We start from the raw sequence: 20,188 nt of genomic DNA, 5'->3' as shown, positions 1-20,188 counted from the left end.
TAAAGCCTCATGTGCAAAGTGGCAATTAAACTATGCTATGGATTCAATGGGTGATACAGTGGATAGAACACTGCCCCTGGAGTCAGGAGGACCTGGGTTCAAATCCAGCCTCAGATACTTATTAGCTATGTGGCCCTGGGAAAGTCACTTAATCATGTTTGCCTCTGTTTCCTCATCTATAAAAATGAGTTGGAGAAGGAAATGGCAAACCACTTCAATATCTTTGCCAAGAAAAACCCAAATAGGGTCACAAGTTGGACACAACTCGTCTTAACAACAACAATGAATTCTCAGAGGTGGCAGTAAAGAGGAAGAGAGGGGACTGAGTGTCTTATGTGAAGAGCAGTAAAAAGGACCATTTGGTAGGGGAGTAACATAATAAGTTTGGAAAGATTGTTGACTCTGGGATTGATTACTTCTCCACAGTGTTTGGGGCAGCTAGGTGGTACAATGCATAAACAGCTGGGCCTGGAGTTAGGAAGGATCATCTTCCTGAGTTCAAAGGTGGCCTCAGACACTTATTAGCTGTGTGACCCAGGGCAAGTCACTTAACCCTGTTTGCCTCAGTTTCCTCATCTATAAAAATGAGTTGGAGAAGGAAATGGCAAACCACTTCAATATCTTTACCAAGAAAACCCCAAATGGGATCACAAAGAGTCAGACACAACACCACACGGTTTAGAAGTTTTGGTCAAAAAAATTTTTAAAGTTTTGATCCAGAACTTATAATTCCTCCTCCTCCTCCTCTGGCACTGAATAAAAGGGAAGTAATAGCATTCAAAAACACAAGGGTGGAAGGGGCAAAATGAAGAGAAAGGCAAGATGGATCTCCTCCTCTCTGGCACCAAATGCAGCTGTTGTATGTGGCATGCTACATGAGGAGGAGGAAGTTTGAACCCTTTGTCTACACCTGCAGTTTATAGAAAGACCATATCTACTGTCTCATTTTATGAGGGTAATATCATTCTAGGCCCCAACTCCATTTAAAGGGCCTTCCAAACTTCACACTTCCTCACATATGGGGATGTCTTAAGGGTGAATGACATTTTGGAGTAGTAGCCTAGGCTCACAGGTCTTGAACTAGAAGGGACTTTGAGAATCACTTAGTCTACTTCCCTTCCCCCTATTACACAGTTGAGAGAATTGAAGTTGAGGTGGTTGTGACTTGCCCAAGGACACACGAGTAGTAAAGAGCGGAGGGATTTGAACCCAACTCCTCTGACTCCAGAATCTGTGTTCATTGTACCGTGTGACCTCCTCCCTGCATGGAAGCCTGGATGAGGTCACTGTATTCATTTCTCCTGTTTTAAAGAGATCTCTTACAAAGTGGGAGTAATCTGTAGATGTATGCAGTGTAAAATCAAAACATATCAATAAAACTCGAGTGACAAAAATTTTAATTAAATCTTTTTAAAGTATAGAAAGAATAACAGGCTGAGTCAGAAATCCTGCCTTCCAGTGCCAGTTCTGCTACTAACTCAGCTGCATACCCTCGGACAACTTCACCTCTCTATGCCTCAGATCCCATAAATGCAAAATAAAGAGGCTAAAAAATCTCTAAGTATTTGAAATTTTTACAAGGCTTCTTAAACTTTTTCTCCTTAAGACCCCTTCAGCACTTCTTAAACTGTGGGTTGTGACCCCATGTGGCCATTCCCCAACTGATAAATGACCAAAAGATATGAACACTTTTCAGATGAAGTAATCAAAGCTATCTATGGCCATATAAAAAAATGCTCTAACTCACTATTAATTGGAGAAATGCAAATTGAAACAATTCTGAAGTAATGCCTCATGCTTATTAGATTAGCTAATAGGATAGAAAAGGAAAATGACAAATGGTGGAGGGGCTGTGTTGGTAGAGTTGTGAACTGATTCAACCATTCTGTCAATTTGGAACTATGCCCAAAGGACTATAAAACCATGCATACCCTTTGCCCTAGCAATACCAGTACTAGGTCTGTATTCCAAAAGAGATAAAAAAAACAAAATGGAAAAGGACCTAGATGTACAAAAATATTTATAGCAGCTCTTTCTTGATGGCAAAGAATTATAACTTGAGGGAATGTCCATCCACTGGAGAATGGCTGAACACATTGTGGTATGTGATTATGATGGAATACGATCATCCTATTAGAAATGATGAGCAGAATGCTCTCAGAAAAACCTGGAAAGACTTACATGAGCTGATGCAAAGTGAAATGTACTGTGTACAGAGTAACAGAAATATTGTAAGATGATCAGCTGTGAATGACTTAGCTTATTCTCAGCAATACAATGATCCAAGACAGCTCGGAAAGACTTATGATGAAAAATGCTATCCATCCCCAGAGAAAGAACTGATGGTGTCTCCATATAGATTAAAGCATACTTTTTTAAACTTTCTTTATTTTTCCTGAGGGTTTTTTTTGATCTATATTTTCTTTTACAACATGACTATTATGGAAATGTTTTGCATAACCATACATGTATAACCTATATTGAATTGGTTGCCCTCTCAACTGGGGGGCAGGTGTGGAGGGCGAAAGGGAGAGAATTTGAACTGAAATTTTAGAAACAAATGTTAAAAATTGTTTTTACATATAACTGAAGAAAAATAAAATACTAAATAAAAGAAAAAGAAGATATCCTAAAAGAAACTGACAAAAATAAACCACACTTGAAAATAAGCAAACAGTTCTTAAGACAATCAGAAACGTCAAGGGGATTACATTAAGAAGTACCAAAAAGGTTGATTAAAAGTCATCAGCACCCCCAGACTGTCTGCAATGTTGAGACATAGACCTATCTACAGGTCTACAGGAATAAATTTGGGGAAATAAAAATAGGGCAATTCTGAAATGAAAATCTTTGCTTATATAAATTCCAGAATAGGGATTCTTAACCTTTTTCGTGTTATGACCCCCTCTAGCAGTCTGGTGAACCCTATGGATCCCTTTTCAGAATGTTTTAAGTGCATAAACTGAAATACATATAATTATAAAGAAAACCAATTGTTTTGAAACACAGCTACGAAAATAGTTTAAAATTAGTTTTATAGACTCTAGGTTGATAACTCCTGTTCTAAAGCACACTTCGGAAACACATACAAATTTCTATTTACATATATCATGCCTAGCCTTTCTTCTTTGTGCAAAATACCTCTGCATCTTTGTCTATGGCTATTCACCCTATCCATCCTTCCAAGGCCCAAACAAAGTCCTACCTTCACCATAAAGTCTTCCCTGCGGATTCTAATTTGTATTGTCTGAATGTCTTTGATATACATATAATAAGCCACACCTTTATTATATATTACCTCATTCACTAATTTATTCTAATCAATATTTATCAAGGTGATAAATCAAAGGTGATAAAATGGCCACTTATGTGCCAGGTCCTTTATTCATGTGAGCATGTCTCATCTTTCCAGGTAGATGCTAGGCACAGCCAACAGAAAAGCCTTCTATTACCAACAGACAAAGTTCCTGCTTCCCCTCTGACCTAACACTACTGATCTCTTATTTCTTATGACTCTTTCTTCCTTCAGTCAGTTTACCAGGGGTGACCAGGCTCTGGTAAAATTTTATCATTCTAACTAAATTCTTGAGAGGCAGCCATATTGAGCACTGACTTTGGAATCAGGGAAACTCAGGGTTGAGGCTTCCATCTGACCCTGCACAAATCACTTAACCTCTCACTCTTAGTGCCCGCAGGTACCTGAGTAGCATAGGAGATGCAAATCTGCATCAGTGAGGGCCACTTCCTCACTAGGAGTTTCATGGATAAAAGCAACTTAAAAACTTAAAAACAACTTGTAAAGTCTCACACACAAAAAAAATAATTTATAAGCCAGAATACCACCGGCTAGCTTTGTGACCCTGGGGAAGTTACTTCAATTTGCAATGCCCCGAGATGATTCTTCAAGACTATAAATTGTAGAGAGGGTGTTGATAGGTGTTTCCTGACTAGAAGGTCCATAATCCAATGAAATCACAGGTCTGGTCCATCTAATGAGAAGTAACTGCCAAGCAGGCTATAATATTCCCACCAACTAATCATAACACCTGCTTCCCAGAAGTAGAAAGCCTACTTGGAAAACAATATTACTGCCAGAAAGTTGTTTGTAAATAGATACAGAGCAAGGGGAGCTAGATGACATTCAGGATATAATCTTTCCAGAGTAGCTATTTCACTACCCAACCCATTTCCACAACAGTCATCTACCAAACATTTCTGAGTATCAGTGTTGGTGAATCAGGTATCCACCCTGGACAAGTGCTATATGGTTATGCTGATGTGTTTATTTGTGGACTCTCCTTTTCCTAGACTCCACGTATGCCCCACCCCCACTTTTTTTCATTTATCATTAACATGTTACAATTTCCAAGATTACAATGTATATTACATCAGTAACACTATAGGAGTACGTCCAAAGGATACATCACCTCTGGCTGAGGAGAATAGGAGAAAACTTGGCATTTGTGCTGGGATCTGAAAGCTGGTTAAGATTGTAATAGGAAGAGACTGATGTGGGGAGAATGGGGTGAATGGTATTATGAGGAAAGACAATAACACAAGAAAAGGCACAATGGAGATGGAGGAATTAAGCATGGTCTGCAAACAATGAGGAGTTGGCTGTGGCTTCTGTTGATTGAAAGGGTGGTGTGGAAAGTACATTCGCTTTGGAGTCAAAGAGGATGGGCCCGATTCCTGCCTCTGACACTACTACCTATGTAACAAACTCCTTAATCTCTCTGGGGCTCAGTTTCCTCGTTTATACAATGCTGGATCAGAGAACTTCTGAGACTCCTTAGCGAGAGCTAGATGGTACAATGGATAGAGTGCTGGATTCGCAGAGAGCAAGTCCTGAGTTAAAATTCTGCCTCAAAAGCTTGAGACCTGTAAGATCCTGGGCAAATCAATTAATCTCTCCTCATCTATGAACCAAGAATAATAGTACCTACCTCACAAGGCTGTTGTGACAATCAAAGGAGATAACATGGAGAGTACTTTGCAAACCTTAAAGTGCTATATAAAATGGTATTGTCCTGTCATTTTTTAATCACATCCTACTCTTCATGACCCCATTTGGGGTTTTCTTGGCAAAGATACCGGAGTGGTTTGCCATTTCCTTCTCCAGCTCATTTTACTGATGAAGAAACTGAGGCAAACAGGGTTAAGTGACTTGCCCAGGGGTCACACAGCTAGTAAGTGTGTGTGTGAGGCCAGATTTGAACTCAGGAAGATGAGTCTTCCTGACTCCAGGCCCAGCACTCCATCCACTACACCACCTTGCTACCCCTGCTATTGTTAAGAAGTTTTTCCTGACATCAACCCTAAACTGGCCTCTCTGCAACTTCTACCCACTGCTCCTGGTTCTGCCCTCACAGGTCAAATAAATCAAGTGTCATCTTTCCTACACTTGATAGCCATCCAAATTTGAACGCAGATATCATAGCCTCTCTGAGAGTTTAGCTTTCTCCAAGCGAAACATGCCCAGTTCTTCAATTAATCTTCATATGACACGGTCTCAAGGCCATTTATCATTCCAACCGCTCTCCTCTGGTTACTGTCCAGCTTCTCAATGTACTTCTCAGATTGTGGTACCCAGAACTGAATATAATACAACACTCCAAATGAGATCTGACCAAGGCACAACATAGAGGAAACAATCATACCTCTCTTAAGAGAGCCCAAGACTGAATTAGCTTTTTCAATTGCCACCTACCCTGCTGTTTCATACTAAGTTTGTAGTCCACTAAAACCCATAGATCTTTTTCAGAACAATATATAACCATTCCTCCCCTTTATTGTATTTGTGAGGTTGATTTTTTTAATACCAAAGTATAAGATTTTATATTTGTCTTTTTTTAATTTCTTTTCATTAGATCTCTCTGGATCCTAACTACTATATACTTTGTTATCTACCCTGCCCATCTTTGTTTTACCTGTAAATTGAATGAGCATACCATCTATGCCCTTATCTGAATTTTTAAAAGGGCAGCTAGGTGGCACAGTGGATATAGGACTAGGCCTGGTGTCAGAAAGACTTGAGTTCAAAATGTGACCTCAGACACTAACTAGGTGACCCTGGGCAAGTCACTTAACACTGTGTGCTTCAGTTTCCTCATCTGTAAAATGAGCTGGAGAAGGAAATGACAAAATGTAGAGGGAGAAACGAAACCCAGGGATCCCGAACCAAAGTATCTATTGCACAGGCATACTACCCAGGGTTCTCTAAGAAATAGCCCACAGCGGGGTTACCGGGGGTGTGGTTTTTGCTATGAAACGTCACTAAGTTCACTGTCCATCCGGGCTAAAGGGGAACAGTTTCTCATCTAGTGTCTTGTTAGGCAAAATACTATGCCTAAGACACATGTTAGAAAGGTCAGTAAATAGTAAATACGGTTATGACTCAGTGTACAGTCAATTATCAGCATCCAGAAATCAATCTATAATTGGGCATAGCTGCTTACTGAGGAAGAAGCAGAGATAAGTTGGGTCATGCTGCCCTTTAGACAGCCAGGCTGTCCCACAGCCTGGGACAGAATATGTTTTGAGAACTAGATGTGTTTATGAGAACTGGATGTGTTTTGGAATTGGGGTTCAGGCACAGGCACCCAAGCAGAGGCTGTTAGAATTTAGGGTCCGAGCACAAGCACCTCATCAAAACCACTCTAGTATCTTTGCCAAGAAAATCCTAAATGGGGTCATGGACACGACTGAAAAATGATCCAGGATAAATTTTTTAAAAAGAGTATCTAACTGGGGTGCTGACGTATTGGAAATGAAACATTAACAACTATTTTGAGTCTGTCTACTCAACTACTTTTTTGGTTTAAGGCTAGATCGCTGAGAGAAGGCCTTAGAGTTCATTCAGTGAGCCATACGGACACACTGGTTTTTGGGGAGGAAAGTGATACAGAAAGAGGTATGGTAGAAAGATTAATCTGGTGGTGGTATATCAGATGGATTGGAGGTATGAAGAGATGGGAGCTGAAAAGGACAGTGAAAGTAATTAGGGCCTGAACCAAAGACCAAATTAACCGAATTAAAACGATACTAATAAAAATTAACAATATTAATATTAGTGACAACAATAATAGCATTTATATAATGCCTTAAGGTATGGAAAGAACTTTATAAATATGTCATTTTAGCCTCACAATAACCCCAGGAGGTAGGTGTGAAGCATTCCTTGAAGAGAGAACCTATAGGACTTAGTATACATAGTATGGGTGGTGGGGAGGAGGCAAGGTCAAGGGAGAAGTTAAACACAATTCTAAGGATTCCAAATTTGGGTATCTGGCAAATTAATGATGCTCTTAAGAAAAATAAGGAAGTAGGGAAAAAACTTTGAAAGTTTCAGTATTAGGATGAAGTTATAAAAAGCTCAATTATAGAAAGAATAACTTATGGTACCCCCGTAGGACCTCCAGATGAAATTTATCTTCTAGGCAGTTAAGATGCATAGGTTTGGACCTTGGGCAAAAACTAGAGATAAATATTTGAGAGTCCCCCACATTAAGCAGACAGCAATCTCTTTCTTTCCCTCTCTCTGTTAAAGAGATTTATTTCATATACTTTTTAAGAATATACCACACATAAAGAAAGCCTTGTGCTGGTGCTGGGAATACAAAAATAAAGGAGAAATGATCACAGCTCTCAAGGATTTTACAATCTACTTGATTATGTACCCTCTGTTACAATTATCCCTTCCACATTGCAACTTTCCCCATCTTGGGTTTCCATACATTGAGGTTCAGCATAAGAAATTAAAAGGGAATTTGGGGGGAGTTTTGCAGAAGCTACAGACAACATGAATAGGCCAGCAGGCAACACAGAAAAAGTTTAGAAATTCAGAAATGCATAAAATATATGCATAGTGGTGTATAATAACAACATATTTTATCTTCACAAAGTGAAGGCCAAATATTTTAGAGATTTTCCAGACTGTGGGGGATTTTACCCTAACTCTCACAATGTGAAAGGGATAACTGTATTTTCTAATGTTTTCCTGCAAACATACCTGATTTTGTCCACTGTACTCCCCAGTGTCTTAGCACAGTACTGAGTATGTCATAAGAACTCATAAATACTTGCTGAGCCAAAAATTTTTATCTCTATAGTTTTGGGGGCTGGGGGAGGGGTAGATGAAGAGACACAGAAAGGGCTCTCCAACTTCAGCTTACGCTTCTTTGAGGTTAATTATTGTTCTCCAATGAAAATTTGCCCCAATGCTCACTGTAGCTTGGAGGTGACACTGAATTATTGAAGACTACGCCAATGGTACACAAGCTTTGGCAGGTCCTACCAAAAGAGAGAGACCCAGCAACAGCTCAAACTGGGTCTCTATTCCCTGATCACCAGACTAACTCTTTTCAGAGAAAAGCTGGTCAACAAGTTGGCTACGGAGTGGTATGTTTCAGCCACAGTCTGCTCTCAAAGACTGTTTACCTAGCAGTCAGTATCCACAAAATCAAATGCCTTTGAAGCTTCCAATGAAGAAGTTAAGAACACCACCGCAAGTTAGTTCAACTTGGTCTCCCGTATAACCACAGAAAAACACAGGAGCTCTCCAATGAGCTCAGATCTTAAAAGGACATGCTCATAAGATGGAAGAATGAAAAAGTGCCTCTTCCTCTAAAGAATATGATTAAGGAAGGCCAAAACTCGGACTGAGTCAAGGTTTACAAAGTGACCAAGGACAATAACAAGGATTGTTTTACGGATGTTCAGAGCAAAAAGGACAAAGAAAGCATCAACTTACTGCTTGGGACAGATAATTTAATAATAACAGAGGACAGAAAGAAAGCAAAGCTATCATTATTAGTGTTATTTAGACTATAAGCTCTCAAGGGCATGGACAGTCTCTTGCCTCTTTTTGTATCCCCAGAACTTAGAACAGTACAAGGCACATAGGAGGCATTTAATAAATGTCTATTGATTATTCCCTGATTTTGCCAACCATGGAAGATTATCCTTAATCTGGAAAGATTTGGAACAAACACAATTAACAAGAAATGTAAGGTAATATATAATAACTAGAATTCACACGGCAGTTTAAGGTTTGTGAAACACTTTACAAATATGATCTCATTTGATCCTCATGACAAGGAGGGAGGTGATGTTATTAACCCCATTTGACAGATAAAGCAACTGAGGTACAGCAGTTAAATGACTTGCACAGAGTCACACAGCTAGTACCTTGTCTAAAGCTGAATTTTAACTGAAGTCTTCTTGACTCAGGATATGATGGTATGAAGTCACCTAGCTGCTTTAATTAAATTCAAGTTTCCAGGCTCAGACAAATTACATCCCAAGGATTTTGAAAGAGCTTGATGGTGTGAACTCAGAAATACACAGCTGGCAAATTTTGTAAAACTGTGTAGAATGAGAAAGGTATCATTAAATTAGATTACTAAACTAGATGGCCAAAAGTATTAAAACTAACAAGATTATATTTATCCCTATCACATGGTCCAAGTTCTACATAAAACTTTAATCAAATCAACTGCATAAGTACAGGTGGAGAGAGGCTTGGCTCAGCAGTAGGTCACAAGAAAGAGATGGAAAGGACTTTGTTCATCGAGTTCAATAAAAGCCAGAGTGACTTGTGTGATTGTCAAAAGAGGTAATGAGTATGGTATCTAGAACAAGGGAGATGACCATATCGCAGTTTTAATCAGCATAACTAGACAAAATGGAGGTCAAGTGAGGCAGCACAGTGGATAGAGCACTGGGTCTGGAGTCGGGAAGACTCATCTTCCTGAGTTCAAATCTGACCTCAGACACTTACTAGCCATGGGACTCTGAGCAAGTCACTTAACCCGGTCTGACTCAGTTTCCTCATCTGTAAAATGAGCTGGAGAAGGAAGTGGCAAACCATTCCAGGATCTTTGCCAAGAAAACCACAAATGGGGTCACAAAAAGTCTGAAACAACTAAACAAGAAGGGCAGCTAAGTGGTGAGGTGGATTGATTACTGGGCCTGGAGTCAGGAAGAGTCAGGAAGATTCATTTTCTCCTGTTCAAGTCTGGCCTCAAACACTTACTAGCTGTGAGATTCTAAGCAAGTCACTTAACCCTGTTTGACTCAGTTTCCTCATCTGTAAAATGAGATGGAGAAGGAAATGGCCAAGCACCCCAGTATCTTTGTCAAGAAAATCCTAAATGTGGTTACATAGAGTCAGAAATGACTGAAAAACAAACAACAAAAAGAAATAACACTCATGATGTCTACAACAATGTAAAAAAAAAAAGGTCACTAGAAGGAAGTTGAATTCTGAGTAATGAAAAAACAAACAAAATGAAGGCCCTAGAGAAAAGATAATGAAGCATACTTCCTCCTTCCTCATGGCAAAGAAGGTGGAGGACTACTAGGATAGAATATTGCACAGATCATTAGACACAGTCTCAGTATTAGATATTTTTGCTTAATTTTTACAGCTTAAATTTTCTTAATAATTAAGCTTAATTTGCTTACATTTTTTTCTTTGTCACAAACGATTCAATTTAGGGAGTGGGAAATGACCATGTTGTAAAGACAACAGGCATTAGTAAAGTATATTTGAAAGGATTTCCCTTTATAGCTAAAAGCAGTTTTCCTAGACATGGGCCACCTTTACAATTCTCAGGACTTTCCTCTGAAATGAAGAGATCCTGTTTCCTCTGAGGTTGCCTAGTCCACACTCTTGGAGGCAAAGATCAAGGCAAAATACTCCTTGCTTCATGATAATTTGAATGATTTTCAGCTATCTTGTCCAAAATATGCTAAAGAAAGAGATATAAAGGCAGAACACACGTATTGGTAAACATGAACTCCAACTAAAAGGCCTTCCCCTTGTAGCCTCCCATGAAATTGCTTTATGCAGGTACTGCCTTCCACAGCACCCAGCACAACATACAGCCTTAGAAGTATATACAGAAAGAACTTCATAAATGTTTTAATATCTTTTCCTACATAGTTCCAAACTGTTTTACAGAACTATAGGACCAATTCATAGCTCCACCAACAATGTATTGGTGAGCCTCTGTTTCCCCATTCTCAGTAACGACTATTTTCCATTTTCCATTTTCTATTACCTTTTTTTTAATTTGAAAGGTGCGAGAAACTGGAGTTTAGTTTACAGTTCCCTTATTACTACTGATTTGGCTGGTTTTCTCATATCATTGATGATCACTTACATTTCTTCTTTTGAAAACACTTGCTTATATTAATGGTGTGAGTTTAAACCTATTTACTGCTAAGGTACTTTGTAGTTTTCCTTTCAGTTCTTGTAGAACACAGAGTCCTTCTGCCAGTAGCTTGTAATCTTGGGATTATCAAACACTGGGCTACTATGTTCAACTGCTCCTGGCTCACACTTATCTAGTCTGTTCCATACTGACCTACTTCCTAGTTTTTAACCCAAGGAGCATGGGGCTAAAACATCCTCTTCCTTTCTACACCGAGATGTACTAGAAGTTTAAATGAACATGAGGATTTGGGCACCATTTTAAGAAGATGTTTACAAATGATATTGGATTCACTTTTCCTTGTTTTTTAACCAAGATCTGTGATTTCACTGGTATAAAGAATTTCTCATGAGAAAGCTCCCACTATAAATGCAGAGTAGGCTTTGGTTTATTCACCTGTAAAATGAGGCAACTGGACCAGGTAGCCTGTTAGGTTCCTTGGAGGCCTAGAGCTATGAGCCTAGATGCTTCTAATCTGAGAGAGTTGCCTTTGGCACTGAGAAGTTAGGTGACCTACCTAAGGTCATACATCCATTACATATGTTAGGTGAGACATACTGGGTTCATTGCTCTGACATCACATAAAGCAAGAGATTAACAAAAATATGCAAGACGGTACCACTAGCTTGAATGTGTTAATAAGAATGCAAGTCAGCACGGATAACCCAAATCTACAACTAACAGGACAACCTGACATAGGTTGGCCTTCTCCTCTCACCGAACCTTATAATAAAACTAAAGAATATAAAGGTTAAGGAAGTCTATACTTAATCTTTAACTTCCTCTTCCTGTTCTCTGGGAGGAGATGCCAAGAGATTATTGCTCTTCTTGTTCAGTTGTTTCAGTCATGTCTGACTCTTTGTGAATCCATTTGGGGTTTTCTTGGCAAAGACACTGGAGCGGTTTGCCGTCTCCTTCTCCAGCTCACTTTACAGATGAGGAAACTGAGGCAAATAGGGCTAAGGGACTTGCCCTGGGTCATACAGCCAGTAAGTATCTGAGACTGTATTTGAACTTAAGAAGATGAGTCTTTCCAACTCCAGGCCTAGTGCTCTATCCACTCCACCATCTAGCTGCCTGTCAAGAGACTGCCAGAAGTCAATCAGAAGAGTCAGGGGGAAAACCAAGGACCCATATGATCAAACTGTGTATCTTCAAGTTAACACTACAACTAAATCTTTAATATGAACCTAGTAGGGAAGTGATTAATTATGACATTTGCTTACAAGAGAGATAGAAGAATAAAAGCAGGCTTTTAATGGAATTTACTTAGGGAAAGCATAATTGATTACTAATGTAACAAATCACCATGTAAGAAAACTAACTGGTGCTGATGACCCATCCTATATCTCCATGAGATTAAGTTATATGAAGTAGGAAATACTGTGTAGAATTATGTGGGGGGTTTTATCACTCTACACTTCTGTTTTCTGCCAATTCCTGGAAAATAGATACAACCTGAGAACCAAAATGTCCATTTCCTTGACCCCAATGTTGTTTTTTTCTTTTGAGTTTTCAGAAACTGACATCGCAGCACCGTTTCCCCATTTAACTACATCAGCAGGAGATATAAGCTACTTGTTTGTTACTATGCTTTATACGTGCTCGGTAAACATAAAGTCATCTTATTGCTTTTCTTCCTCATCGTGGGGCTATGCCAGGAAAGGCACTAAATGAAATTTTACTATTATCATGAGAAATCCTGCATACACATGCTGCGCCAATTGCTGGAGGAAATAAAACACACCGTTTTAACTTTTATGAGCTGCTGAATTTTTAGTCATTCCAAGGATTTGGTTGCTCCTGGTATCTCAAAGGAAGAAAAGGTCTCTGAAATTGAATTCATCGCATTTATAGGTAAGGTACTCTGCTAAGTGTTAGATGAAACTGAATACTTTCTAGCCCCAAGGAGCTTACTGGATCATAGTGGAGATAAGACAGAGCCACAAATGACTGGAAGACAAGTTAGAATACGATGCAGGGCTTAAGAGATGGTAGACATAAAGCTAAATGGCAAGGTATGGTAGGAAGACTAAGAAATCTGGATTACAGTTTCAGTTTGGCCACTAAACTAGCAATATGATCTTGGGGAAGTCGCAACCTCTCTAAATTCCAATTTCCACATCGGTAAAATGAGGAGGTCAGACGTGAACTCTATGGCCCCTTCGAAGCTCAGTGATTCTAAGACTGGCATAATCTATGTACATGAAAAAAAATAGGAACAAAAGTGATTCCACAGGAAGCCAATGAGGAGGCTCATCTCCAGGGAAAAGAATTAAGCTTTTAAAACTGTAATGTAATTCTTAGAGATAAGCTAGTGTTTGGGCAGTCCAGTAAAGCCTATGGATCCCTTCTCAAACCATGTTTATAGTCATGACATAAGATTACAAAGGAAATGAGTTATAGTGACATACAGTTAAAAAGTTTACAGATGCAAAGTTAAGAATCCCTCCTTCAGTAAAACCCTCTGGTTTTTGTTTTGTTTTTTTCAAAAAAGAAAACTAAGACAAAGAAAAATTAAATGACTTGGAGAAAAGAAAAAAAACAATACACAGCTTCTTCATGGTGGAGTAAGGGCTGAAGTCTAGCTAACTTTTTTTCTTTCTGTTTTCTTATGCTTTAAAAAAATGCCCTAAGAGGTCTCATTAATATCTCCCTGTAGAAATACCCCTTTTCGCCATTTCAATGGTCTTTCTACCACAAATAAGCTGATCCATATTCTCCCATCTCCATGGTGACCAATCTTTCTAAACATCTATTTCAATGCCCTGTCTCAAAAAGTCATGTTCTATCCCCCCACGGCCAAAACGTAAACTTCTGCAAAGAGGGTATTTGGGGGGTTAGAACAAAATCTTCCATAGATCTACCTTACATGCTGTCCAAGGGGATTTACTCCCAAGAGGCACCAGAAAGACCTAGTTATGACAGGTTTCACCCACCTTTTGCTTGGCATGGATCCCAAGGTCACCTGTCATGAGATGGTCTTGCATCAGATACCTCATACAAAGAACACATCTAGTTTATCAGTGCACTCTGTCTGGTAAATTGTTGGTGGAGTGTCAGTGAACACAACACTGAATAACTGGTCTTCTATGACAGTGACAACTGCCAAAGCACTGCATAGTGTTTTAGAGGCAGCTAGGTGGCACAGTGGATAGAATGCTGGGCCTGGAGTCAGGAAGACCTGAGTTCAAGTTCAGGCTCAGACAGTGACTAGCTGTGTGACCATCATCTCTGCCTCAACTGTAAAATTGGGATGATAACAGCACCTACCTCCTAGAGCTGTTGGGAGGATCAAATGAGGTAATAAGTATAAATTGTATTAGCATAGTGCCTGGCACATAGTAGGTGCTTAACAAATGTTTGTTCCCTTCCTTAATGTAAAGAGAATTAGATGTGAAGTCAGAAGACCTGGATTCATTTCCTAGTTCTGTTTCTTACCCTCTATGAAACCTCAGACAAATCATTTCCCTCACTGGCCTTTATAATGAAGAGTCTGAACTAAATCTCTAAGGCCCCTTTCTAAGTTTAAATCCTAATTATGATCCTGAGGCATTGCAAAATGAGTCATTAAATGTAAAAAAAAATTATACAATGTCCCTGAGCCTCGATTTCCTGATCCAAGAAAATCAATCGATAAAACACAAAGCATTTGTTAAATGTCTACTACATGCTAGACTGGATGTTAGGTATACAAAGACATAATGTCGGAGTTGTCTTAGATTATTTCTAAGGTTTCTACCAATCCTACCACTGTATGAGTACGTATTCAGCATCAGTTTAGCATGATTTATTTTTATTTGGTCTTTACAATTTTCAATTAACAAGTATTTTTAAAATTTAATATGTTCCTCCCACTAGCTCACCATATTCAGTACATTTTAAAAAAACAAAAATGAAAACGAAATAAACCCCTCAATGCACAGCTGCCTTCTTCCATGTCCATAAATTTGTTTTTTTTTTTCTTTTTCTTTTTTAGAATAGTAGTTTATTTTTCCCTCCAATTACATATATAAACAATTTTTGACACTTGGGTGTTTTTTTTAAGTTTTAAGCTCCAAATCCTAGCCTTCTCTCTCCCCTCCCTGAGACTGTAAGCAATCTGATATATGTTATACCTGTGCAATCATGTAAAACACATTTCCTTACTAATCATTTTGTGGAAAAAACTCAAACCAAAAAAAAAAAAAGAAAGAAGGAAAGAAGGTAGAAAACAGTATACTTCTGCATTCAGACTCTACCAGTTCTTTCTCTGGAGGCAGATAGCATATTTCATCATGAGTCCTTTGGAATTGTCTTGGATCGTTGTATTGCTGAGAACAGCGAAGTCATTCATAGTCTTTCCATGAATACTTGTGCAGCTATTCCTCATACTGCAGGGTATACAGTCTCCATTACCTTCTTAAATCCTCCAACACTTAAATCAAAGCTATCCGTCAAAAACTAATGCCCACACTGGCCATATCTGAAAATGTACATCTCTTTCTTCATTTTAAGTTTATCACCTCTGCCTGGAGGCAAGTGCCATGTTTCATCCTTCTGGACTCCTTGCTTATCAATATGCTGAGCACTATTTATTTTTATCAAATTTAACACCCAAATTAATAACAAAGGACTTATGAAAGAAGATGCCATCTGCGTCCAGAGAAAGAACTGATAAAGTAAAGAACGTATAGGATGATTTTACCTATGCATACATATTTGGGTCTAATGGTAGCCATTTGTGTCTGATGGCGGGGGGGGGGGGTAGAGGGGGAGGAGGAAAGAAGAAAAAAAGAAATTTATATGACAAGTTTATTCTATATTTAAAAGGAATGCCAAGTTGTACATAATAGATTTGCAGTTTCATGTGCAATCGCTCTTTAAAATTATACTATGTTATGGAAATGTTCGTTTTATTCCAAAAACCAAAACAAAAATAAAATATTTTTAAACAAAAAATAAAAGAAATGTTAAAAAAATTAAAATCTTTGAATGTTGGAGTTAGAAGGGCTCGAAGAGATCCTCATCTCCAAGGTCCTTACTTTACATTGGAGGAAACTGAAGAACAGGGAGGTCATGTGACTTGCCCAAACTCCTCTAGCTACAACATAGGACTAGAGCCCAGGTCTCCCAAAGCAATGTCTTTTCCTCTACCCGTGATGATGTGGTATTCTATTTATGGTATATACACTAAGACATTTATTTAGTGCCATGTAAGTATATGGCACTGTACAACAGAAAGCTCATAGGGATTAAACCTGGAAAGACCTTAGAATAGGCCAAGTGTTGATTCAAAGATGAGGAAATTGGGGACTAAACTGTTTGAGTGATGTGCCCTGGTTAAAAAATAGTGAGACAATGGGTGAGAGAGAAAGAAAATTTGAAACTCAAAATTTTTAAAAATAAATGTTATATATAATCTAAATAAAATGGCTTACCATCTCATCAAGGGGCTAAGTGAGGGAGTGAGAAAGGAAACTTGGAACTTGAAAATTTTTTAAATGAATATTAAAAATTATCTTTCCATGTAACTGTGGAAAAATAAGATGCCTTAAAATTTTAATTTAATTTAAAAATAAATGTTAAATTTTTTACACGTAATTGGGAAATATTTAATGAAATAAATACACTTTTTTCAAGTAGCAAGACTAGGATACCTATGCACTTAGCATAGCACCTGGTCCCTAGAAGGCAGCAAGGTGGTACAGATGATAAAGTGCTAGGAAGACCAGAGTTCAGATCCAGACTTGGGCACTTACTAGCTGTGTGACTATGGGCAAGTTACTTAGCCTATCTGCCTCAGTTTTCTGAACTGCAAAATGGGGATAATAATATCTATTTCATAGGGTTGTTATAAGGTTCAAATGAGATTTCTGTAAAGCATTCACACTGTGCTAAGTAAACACTTAAATGCTTGTTTCCCATCCTTCCTCAGTAAGTACTTAATAAATGAGTTGGAAGGGAACATTTAAAACACCTTCATAACAGATTGAAGCATTGAGGCCCAGAAAGGTCAAGTCTTGTTCAAGTATCAGAGCCAGTATTTAAATCCCAGTTTCCCGGCTCTTGACTCTCAAATGAGTGTTTGTTCCACTAACCACAAAGCCCAGGATGATTTGAAGCCAATCCCCTTTAGGACACCACATTCCCTAACCATGCCAATCGATTAAGAGTTCAGTGGATTGGCTCAGTGAGACTACATACAAAAAAAAGCCTATTATTGAACAGAACAAGAATTCTTCTCAGAGTCTGGATCACATCAGGCACAAAAGTCAGTCCATAGTTACATTCTGTTACAGTAGTTGGGTATGAGCAATTAGATGCCAGAGGGAATAAGAATGCATCCCCACGTTGGTGGATGGGCACTATAATTAGAATAGCTATGCAAATTATCACTGGCCAACAGTCTGAACGAAATCAAGTCAAATAAAAGCTTGTTTTAAAAAAAGAAAAGGGAAAAGCTCCAATAAAGATTAAATATGTAGTTCTGAGGCTATATTCTTGCAAGTGCTCACTGCTGTGACACACAGCCAGAAGTCCTGCAGTACTTCCTGATCTTGTCATGTCTTCTTTTAGGCCCATAACTTGGTATAGGGTATTCCCCATGTGTAGGGTATGCAGTCTCCATACCTCCTCAAATCCTTCAAAACCCAAATCAAAGTCGTCCCTCAGTGAAATCTTCCCCACACACCCAACTGAAATCCATCCATCTACCTCATCAAATTTTAACCATACTTTATCTAGATCTCTATTTTTCTTATCACATTTTACCTTCTGTCTTATCCTCTTTGTTAAATGATAAATTCCTTAAAAAAAAAGATAATTTTCATTTCTGTATCCCAAGAGGCTAACACTATACCTTATACATAATAAGTACTTAAATGCTCTTTCAAATGAATTTAGTCCTTATGATACCAATAAACATGAATAAAAATGATGAATTTTTATGCAAATATTTTGAACCCATCTGAAATAAACTAGGATAGCAGGTGGTAAAATCAGTTCAGAAAAGAAGTGTCACTTTCCTTTATGTTACAGTTATTGTAAACCACTGCAGAAGTCTTTCCATGGACCATGTAAGTCAGGGAGTCCATGAACATCTATTAAGTGCTCACTGTGTGCCAGGCACTGTGTTACGGAAAGGCAAAAGACAGTCCCTGCTCTCAAGGAGCTCACAAACTAATAATGATTGCAAGTAAAAGAACACTGCTGAAGCAAGAAGAAGATTCATTTGTTCAAGGTCTGGCCGTTCTTTTTTGACTGGAGGTGAGAGCTTAAAACATTTCTGTTGGAGTAAGAGCTTTTGCCTTTCAGGTAATCCTTACAATTTTTCTGAAAGTACACAGATAACCCAGGCCTCTACATGAGTTAACGTGGTTTGGAAAGTATGTTCATTTTAAAGATAGTGATTCGGTTAGAAATGGTCCTACCTCTTTCAAACTTCAACCGTTGGTAGAGCTGAAATTGATCCACTGATACCAAGCAGGCAATCTGAAACCAAAAACAGAAAGGTGAGATTTCCAGCACTGCACGAGGGTTGTGTTTGTTACTACCCTCTAAAGTCCTTTCCTTGTTGGGTTTTCTATACTGCCTCAACACAAATCTTAACGTCTTTCATTGTTTTTATGGTCCTCCCCTATTAAGTCATCCCTATAGCTAGGCAGCATACTAGATAGAGTGCTGGACCTGGAGTCAGGAAGACTTGAGTTCAAATCTAGCCTCAGATACTTACTAGTTATGCGACCCTGGGCAAGTCACTCAACCCTGTTTGCCTCATTTTCCTCATCTGTAAAATGAGTTGGAGAAGGAAATGGCAAACCACTCTACTACCTTTGCCAAGAAAATCCCAAATGGGGTCATGAAGAAGTTGACATGGCTGAACAAACAATGATAGAGGGCACCATAGAATCACCAAGCTAGAAAGGACCAAGAAATCACCTAGTCCAATCTTATTTCACGGATAAGAAAATCCAGATCCAGAGAGAGGTTTATTCCACATCCAAGTTCACATGGGGAATTAATGACTGGGCCAGGGCTTGAACCCAGTTCTTATGGACTCCTCCATCCCATGTCCTGTCTACCACACTGCCAAACGTACACTCTTCTGGAGCAAGACATTTTCTAGATATTCACGGTGGTTTCCTGGTTTTTGAAAAGATTACACATCTCACTTTTTAGATTACAAAACAACTAAGCAGATTGTAGATAGTGGGGAAACTCTTCTACTGAAGAATTCTGATCAGTTCTCTGACCAACCATGGTGTGTGCTACTTTTATCTCTTGAAAGAGCAGTTATGGACTCCAGGTGCAGAATGAGGCATACATTTTTGGACATGATTTGCTTAACTACACTTTTTTGTTACAAGGGAAGTTTTTGTTTTGTTTTGTTTTATTTTTTTAAATTTGGGAGTGAACAAGGGGAACAGCGATTGTCATTCCAACTTTTCAGTCATGTTGGGCTCTTTGTGACCCCATTTAGGGATTTCTTGGCAAAGACACTGGAGTGGTTTGCTGTTTCCTTCTCCAGGTCATTTTATAGATGAAGAAAGCAAAGTAAAAGGGGTTCAGTGACTTGCCCAGGGTCACATAGCTAGTAAGTGTCTGAGGCTGGAGATGAACCTAGGTGTTTCTGATTCCAGGCCTGGCTCTCTATCCATTGCACTCCGTAGCCAAAGAGCTAATGATAGTGATATCATCAAAAAAAAGAGGATTGCTGAAGAATTTTTAAAAATATTCAGAAGAGAACAGGAATACGTTCAGAAAGTTATAGACAAGCAGGGAAGATCTGAAACTACCCTGCTGAACTTACATACATTATTTATTTTAAAGGCAAACTTTAGTAATAGAGATGAAGAGTTTCACATACATTCTATTTTTCTATCCTTCGTATATAGAAATGTTCATGTTTGTTGATGTTTATCAAATTCAGAATAATAATATTTTTAAAAGATAAGAAAGAAATGTCCTAGTTTAATTAAAAAAACTAG

General features: G+C 38.6%; 1 protein-coding gene across 1 annotated transcript in view; it reads right to left on the bottom strand.

Annotated features, from left to right (window-relative positions):
- RNF144B (ring finger protein 144B) overlaps positions 1–20,188 on the bottom strand; it is a 92,609-nt gene that overhangs the window by 12,186 nt on the left and 60,235 nt on the right. The window contains exon 4 of the mRNA XM_036742353.1: positions 18,632–18,692. Coding sequence (XP_036598248.1) covers positions 18,632–18,692 — 61 coding nt within the window. The remainder of the gene's footprint in view (positions 1–18,631; positions 18,693–20,188) is intronic.

This window comes from Trichosurus vulpecula, chromosome 1 (assembly GCF_011100635.1).
Source record: "Trichosurus vulpecula isolate mTriVul1 chromosome 1, mTriVul1.pri, whole genome shotgun sequence".
NCBI lineage: Eukaryota > Metazoa > Chordata > Mammalia > Diprotodontia > Phalangeridae > Trichosurus > Trichosurus vulpecula.
This window is presented reverse-complemented; position numbering and strand designations above follow the sequence as displayed.